At 34.8% G+C, this 7329-nt stretch overlaps 2 protein-coding genes across 4 annotated transcripts in view; one reads left to right on the top strand and one right to left on the bottom strand.

The window, feature by feature from the left end:
* The window catches only part of LOC115233451, a 22432-nt gene extending 18911 nt beyond the window's left edge, over positions 1-3521 (top strand). The window contains exons 19-22 of the mRNA XM_029803883.1: positions 651-981; positions 1415-1583; positions 1653-1817; positions 3006-3521. Coding sequence (XP_029659743.1) covers positions 651-981; positions 1415-1583; positions 1653-1817; positions 3006-3035 — 695 coding nt within the window. The 3' untranslated portion in view covers positions 3036-3521. The remainder of the gene's footprint in view (positions 1-650; positions 982-1414; positions 1584-1652; positions 1818-3005) is intronic.
* On the bottom strand, positions 2650-5152 carry LOC115233449. 3 transcript variants are annotated; one of them, XR_003883776.1, is made up of 3 exons: positions 4734-5061; positions 3641-4350; positions 2650-3071 (listed from the first exon to the last, which is right to left on the bottom strand). XR_003883776.1 is itself a non-coding variant. In XM_029803880.1 (2 exons), the coding sequence occupies exons 1-2, from the start codon at positions 5117-5119 to the stop codon at positions 3705-3707; spliced, it is 747 nt and encodes a 248-aa protein (XP_029659740.1). In that variant the 5' UTR covers positions 5120-5152; the 3' UTR covers positions 3108-3704. The 3 variants fall into 3 exon arrangements, 2 of the variants coding, with proteins under 2 accessions (XP_029659740.1, XP_029659739.1); XM_029803880.1 differs by lacking the exon at positions 2650-3071 and having other exon boundaries at positions 3108-4350; positions 5019-5152; XM_029803879.1 differs by lacking the exon at positions 2650-3071 and having other exon boundaries at positions 3113-4350.
* Positions 5153-7329: the final 2177 nt, after the last annotated feature.

Raw genomic sequence — 7329 nt, 5'->3', positions numbered from 1 at the left:
ATATATCATATATATCTTTTTGCGATTCAATTTTTTGATCCCGATGAGATTTAATCATTCAAGTTTCATTGAGGTGAAAATAATTTACTTAATTATATAACATTAAAATGCTAACATATATGTATAAGATTTATTATAACATTTAGTATAAAACGAAAGCATTATGCTTGTTGAAATAATATTGAACAATTAGATGATATATAATTATTATACTTTAAAAATAAAAGTATGTGTTTTGATCGAGAATTTTAAGCAATTAATATATAATCAGTATCTACTATGAAAATGTTTAAATTAAAACGCTTTTTAACAACATTTTTTATCTTGTCTATCTTTCAATATTGCTAAAAGAAATTGAGTGTCACGAAAGATTGCACCTCTCGTATGAACTTTAGTAATTATTAGAAAAATAATATGGTAATATAAGAATTGATGTGTGTGTAAGTGTAATGATTCTAAATATTATCTTAATACACAGACATGGGCGCGCGGACTATTTTAATATTATATTATATTTAATGAACTTCGCGGAGAGATGAGAGTTTAATGTATATATATGGGGAGAGATATTTTCTCTAAATTATTCGATATGCATATCAAGGATATATTTTTTCGGAACTCGCTGAAAGAAGACTCGTGAATTTTCATAGGTTGCATGCATTTCACCTGCAGCCAGTGTAAATATGAATTCTGCTGCGGTTGTGGCAAAGCTTTCATGATGGGAGCGAAGTGCACGGTTAGCCCCTATTGTGCCAAACTGGGCCTGCACGCCCATCATCCGCGCAATTGTCTCTTCTACCTTCGCGACAAGGAACCCGCGCAGCTGCAACAGTTACTCAGAGAGAACGGCATCGATTACGACACCGAGGGTCCGGTCGGGGAACGCAAGTGCAAAGTGCAATTGCAGAAAGAAACGCCGACCGGAGTCCTGGACACTATATGCAATTCCGACGTCATGGAGGGTCACGCTGGTCTGTGCAGGTAAGATTCATTAGCGAACAATATTCACATGTTCTCAGTGGCATCAAAAAATGCTAGTATTATTATAGACTATTGCAAACTCGGAAAATTGTATTCATAAAATTAAAATTTATATAAATTTAAAAAAGAAATGTTCTTAAAGAGGAACAGTTTGAAGAGACTCCATCATTATTGTCTAACCGATTAAAAATTGCTCGCACTTATCTCAGCCAAGATTATTTATTCAATTAATTCTTCGCAATCTCAAAAGAGAACGCGATAGCTGCGAAGGGAATTCCGAGCAATACATTCCGCGACGCGTTCGACGACCGTGGAGTTAGAAATTTCGCTCGCTCTCCCAATTTTCGAAGCGATCCCGGGCGATTTCTCGATAACGAGAATCCGCCGCGCTGCCTCCGCTCGATCGCTAACGAGAGATCCTCCGTGCATTCAGGATTCATTACATCGAGTATCTAGTTCAAAAGATCCGTATGACGCGGCTGGAACCGATGCCCTTGCTAAACGTGGACGATCTCGAAACGTGCGTGCGACGCGCCGGGCTGAAACTGCCCGCGAACTGGTACGGTCGCGACCCGCAGCATTACAAGAACGACCTGGTCGAGGTAAAGCGCGAGTGTGGTGGACACCCATGTGCCTGACTAAAATCTTGGGTACTTTTCCCCCTTAGGCAGCACTACATTGAGTACTTGGCGGGCCTGGTGCTCAAGGGCAGGCTGGACCCTGTGACGATCTTTGACTTGAACGACGCCAAGCAAGAGCTGCGCCGACGGGGAAAAGTTCCCCCTGCGAAGGACCAGGAAATGTCCGAGCGGGATTATCTCGAGGCGTGCATTCAGGTGACTAACACGACTCCTTTTCCACTTCTTCCTTCTTCTCTTTCTCTCCCTTCTTTTTCTCTTGTTTCTTCGATTCACCTCCCGCCTTTTGACCTACTGACCGAATTAACAGCACAGTTGCATGAAAGTAGAATTCCTGCGTGCACGAGACTTTCCAGCGCCGAAAATCGTAAAAGTGAATAGATCGCCGCCGAATGATGCTGTCGAACGGCCGCACCTGCGTCAATCTCCCGAGATATATCGTCGCGCTTGGACAATTTTTTCCGAATGCATTGTGAAAAATGAACAAGCTAGAAAATATTAACAAGGAACCACTCTATGTGGAATTCGATCTATAGTTTACGTGGGGGAAATCGTTTTTCACATTTTTTTTTAAATTCCTGTTTTTTTACAAGATGATTTATTTTAGCTACAATTCCTGTTGGTGAAATTTATAAAATAATTTTTTAGTAAAAATTTTTTTAGAAAGAATAATATATGATAAAAGAGAAGCGAATATTATTATATTTTGTATTCCGAATTCAATCAGGTCATCTATTATTTATTCCTTCCTGTTGTCAATATAAATACAATTCAAGTAGAAGATTCAAAAACGTTTAAATCAAAATATATTGGATATCTTTTAATTGTTTCTAAGTTCTTAATTGTCAATTACAATTGACCTATTTTTTATATGGATTTGCATACTTGGAAAAATTTTATAATGTATTAATTAATGTTATCAATCAATTAAATTTAGATTTCTATTTGAAGATATCAAGAGCTCACTAACGGAACTTATATGTGTTTAAAAAAATCCGGGTTTGTTAAATATATGTAAAGGTATTATGTCGGAAAGAAAGAAATTTTATTTTATCTGTGTATTATAAAAGAAATATTTTAAATCGATTCTCCCCTGATAGTAACTTCTAATTTCGATAATATTGAAAGGATATTCTATTAGATAGTGCTATATCATTTCGAGAGAAATAAAAATTTAATACCTGGCATTATATTCCAACATTGTAGATCCGCGCGGCCGTTGCAGCTTTTTTCTGCGTATATAACGATTTTCCTCTCCTCTATGAGTTGCCTTTTTTTTCGTACGATATATTGAAGTAAATAAGGTATACGAGCGTGGTATATGCCGCGAGAATACATTAACATTCTACAACTTCACCGTGTATAAAATATACTCCGATGTTGCAGGTCGTAAAAAAGGAGATTCCACTGGAGTGACTATGGAAGGATATTTCAGAAAAAACACTCGTACACCTGAAGTCATAAGTGAGAGAGATAGAACGTGTATCTTGTGCAGCGTGTATTTATTTTAATTTGTATACACTATACATGTGAAAGAGCCCCCTTCACCACAAGTGAAATTGATATAGGACCATAAAAAATGAATAATGTGCAGATGTGGATATAATTATGTCGCAAAAATTTATTTATTTTTTAACATGACGATAATGTGCGATTTGTATGTTAATTCGCGTAGCGTTAATTTATTCGTGATAGAAACATTGCGAGAAGAAATAGTGTTTATATTTCTCTAGAGACTCTACTTGTTAACAACCAAAGATTTGCAATAATTGAATGTTTCTTCAATGATGGAAAAAATATTTATCTCAATGGAATTTATAATTAGTGTTTGAAAATATATATTTATTTTTCTTGTCTTTATATAACTGTTTTTCAACAAATAGACGATTTAATTAAAGAAGTGTAAAATATTCGTGCCTATTCCTTCTTTCTGTATCTTTAAGTTCCAAATAGAAGTTTACAAATTCAGGTTTTAAAAGCAAAAGATTCATCAATTAAATAGAGTGTATAATAATACTTACATATATTTATACAGTTGTATGAATATTTGTCCTAAAAGTAAATTATACTATATTATCTAAATTTTCAATATAATTCTGCCAGAAAATTGTGTAAACTTTTTCTTTTTGTAGGCGTTGCTGTACTCTTTTCCATGATGTGTTTTAAACGTTCTATATTCAGTTTTTTAGATTTTTTAGTTGAAGTGGGTAACCTTTTGTTACTATTACTTGATATTATTTTAGGTACAGTTAAAGGCGATTTTCTACATGTTTTACTGTTATCTTCCTTATTCAATCGTGATACGGGTGTACAACCTGAAATATTCAAACCAGCAGTCTTGTCCTTAGATTTCTTCTTTTTCTTTTTACGGTTACTTTGCGGTGTCTGTATCTGGGAATTGTCTAATTTGACTGGCTTTAGCCGGTTTGTCTTTTTGAATGGCAATATGGTATTTTTAGAACAGACAGAACACTTGATAACCAATTTGTTCATCTCATTTTTGATAGATTTTTGTGCCAAAGCAACACAAACTTTTGGAATCTTCTGATTTGAATTTTCATTCATACGTCGCACAATCTTTTTCATTGATTTAGACATTTTTCTACCATGTGCTACCCGAACTTGATGATCCACAGTACTCCAAAGTGATCCACAATGGGAACACATTACTGACGGTCCAAAGTTCTGCTGTGGTAATTCTACTATATTGCTGAGATTTTTACATTTTTGCCTGAAAATGCATGCAAAAATTGAAAATATTTATTCTTTTATATTCTAATTATATACAGTACTAAAAATTCTATTTTCTAATATATATAGTACATATAATAGTATAAAAGATATTAAATTTATTATATTTGAGATATCTAAATTCACACACATTATTTTAATATAATTTAATTATCAGTTATGTAAAGAATTATTATTGTTAGATTATTGAAGCTATTGAAGTTATTGAAATTATTAAAATAATTATTCTACAATTTATATATCCAAAAATATTTAAAAACGTTAAGATACAATACACATCTAAGTGCAATATACGAAAATTCAGTTATTTTTCATATATATCATAAATTAAATAATATCAATATAAAATATGCAATAAATTACATATAAAACGTTTGTAACTCCGTAGTCAATGGATTCTTGAGCTTTGTCATAAATTGATTGGTGCTCCACAAATGTTTAACAGTTTCCATAAATTGATTGACATTCGGCGAAGGTTTAACAGCTTCCATGATGATCGTTATCAATATATGATTAAAATGTTTGTTACGGGATTTCAACGTTTAAATTGAGTTAAAAAAGTCTGTTATAATTCGCTCTTTGTACACATATGTTTATTAAAAATCACATCACAACCAATCTCGACACGTGCTCTATCACTATACTCACATCTCACACCCATTAACACTCACATCATCGCACATGAATACATCGTCCGGACGCAATGCAGCCAACGTGAGAAAAAGTGGAAACGACATTCCGAAACGCATTTATTTCGGAGCATCCTTTGACTATATGTTAGAACATATATAAATGGAAGGGGAATGCCTTTGTTTCCCGATAGAAAAACATGTCGGAAGGAAGTAAGAAAGAAAATCATAGTTGCCTCTCTCTTGTGAGTTACTTTGCTCAAAAGTGCGCATGCGCGGCCATGTGTGTGTACACAAAAGTATGTATACTACAGACACGATGCTTGTATGTGTAGTTACTCACAAGAGAGAGGCAACTACGATTTCTTTCTCACTTCCTTCGACACTTTTCAGCCTGCTATTCCCCTTCCATTTATATATGTTCTAAGGACTATATACCTCTGGACTGTTAATGGGCAGCCATTGTGCGATCCAAGATCTCTTCGCCGCCAGGACCCAAATGGCCAAGCCAAGAACTAATCACATGAATCACTTATTCTGAATTCTGACTGTGAATTATTTACAAAAAAAATATTGAAATATAACGCTATAATGAGTGTAACAGAAAAGCTATTTAATATTTATAGAATAGGAAATAAATGGAAAATGAAATACGCGTTTCAAAAAATTAGTATAAATGTGATAAGAAATATAAATCTGAATAAACTTTTTAATAATTTTAATGTGCACGTAATGGATAATGACTTGTTGAACAATCACAAGTATGAAGTAATAAAAATGATAATAGAATTATGCTTAAAAATAAAATTCTATTACATTGGAAAAGAATTTACGCGAAAATCGCATTTGACTTATGTTAGAAAAGATTTGACCAAAATAATATTGTTCAAAGGACAGTAATCGTAAATTATAATAAAAAATTATTTATATTCTTTTATGTAAGATTGCGTTTTTTATTTTTTTATTTTTTTTTTTTATTTTCAAGTATATTTTATTACATTACATTTTGATTTCCTTTCTTTTTAATAGAATACTTGTTGCTCTTTTCCATATTAAATTTTTTAATCGATTTAAATTTTAATAATGAACAATAATGAATCATTTTTTATTTCATTTATAGCACTTTTTCTCACTTCAAATTCTTCTCTTGCAAATAATTCACAGTCAGAATATATGATTTTTAATTCTTGGCTTGGCTATTTGGGTTCTGGGGGCGCTGAGATCTCGGATCGCGGCGTTTTACATTGGGCGCGTTCAGGAAACACAACTGTTGATCATCGTCTTGTCAACATTCCACGTTGATTTGTTGGTTCTAGAAGTAAGAACCAATCACTTTCGATTGCTACTCATCGGTTGCGTCTCCTGAACGCACCCATTGCTTAAATGAGAAAAGTGGGGGTCGTTGGCAGTCCATAGGTATATAGTCAAAGGATTAAATTCATTATAGTTCGGAAACTCGATCCTTGATACGGCCGCGCCAATCGCTATGTTCCTATTGGTCGTTCGCTTGCTGTCGAAAGCGAACATAGGCTGCGATCGAGAAGACGCTAGAGATGCTTCGAAGCATTACATTAACCAATCAGAATAAAGAAATTTTTACTCGTTTTGTTCTGATTGGTCAATCAAATGTTTCGAAGCATTTCTAGCGTCTTCCCGACCGCAGCCATAGTTGCGCAACTGCGCGAGAGAAAAGAAGAAAAACGGAGCATGAGAATAAGAGAAAGAGTAGTCGACTAGTCGACACAAGTTGACCCGTATCTCCGCGCTAGGCTCCGAGGCTCGAGCGCGCTTGTTCCACTCGCGACTCTTGGGTGGCAGGAAAACATTAGGACTGAAACGAATTATCGCCGCCGTTCAGCGCGAAATATTACATATTTCCGTGGCATAATCGTAAAGTGCATCGATCGTAGTGAACACTGTTGCGATCGACATCATCGTCGCGAAGTGACGTGCGAGCCAAAACGTGATAGTATGATGGTCTGATCGCGGTTCCAATATGACCGTGGACTTTGTTGACTACTTCTGGGTGAATATGTCGGCTATTATTTTCTCTTTTTCCTTCCTTTGGTATCCTCCGTCCCTCCCATCCTAATAGACGAATATATTTTACCGCGGAACGTTTTACTTAGGTTATTAGGTTATGTCATGAGAGAATGCATCCTTACATACGTGCCCTCCTCGCCGTCACGATTTTCTTTATCCCGTTCTGTTTCCTCTCTCTCTCTCTCTCTCTCTCTCTCTTTCTCTCTCTTTCTCTCTTTCTCTCTTTCATAAAAATTATGTAGATTTTTTCAAAATTTCGTTATCCCAATTGTATAATTTCAACCTAC

This window comes from Formica exsecta, unplaced genomic scaffold (genome assembly GCF_003651465.1).
Source record: "Formica exsecta isolate Colony F162 unplaced genomic scaffold, ASM365146v1 scaffold175, whole genome shotgun sequence".
In the NCBI taxonomy this organism is placed as follows: Eukaryota; Metazoa; Arthropoda; class Insecta; order Hymenoptera; family Formicidae; genus Formica; species Formica exsecta.
The sequence above is the reverse complement of the archived record's forward strand: the minus strand, read 5'-3'. Positions and strand labels throughout refer to the sequence as shown.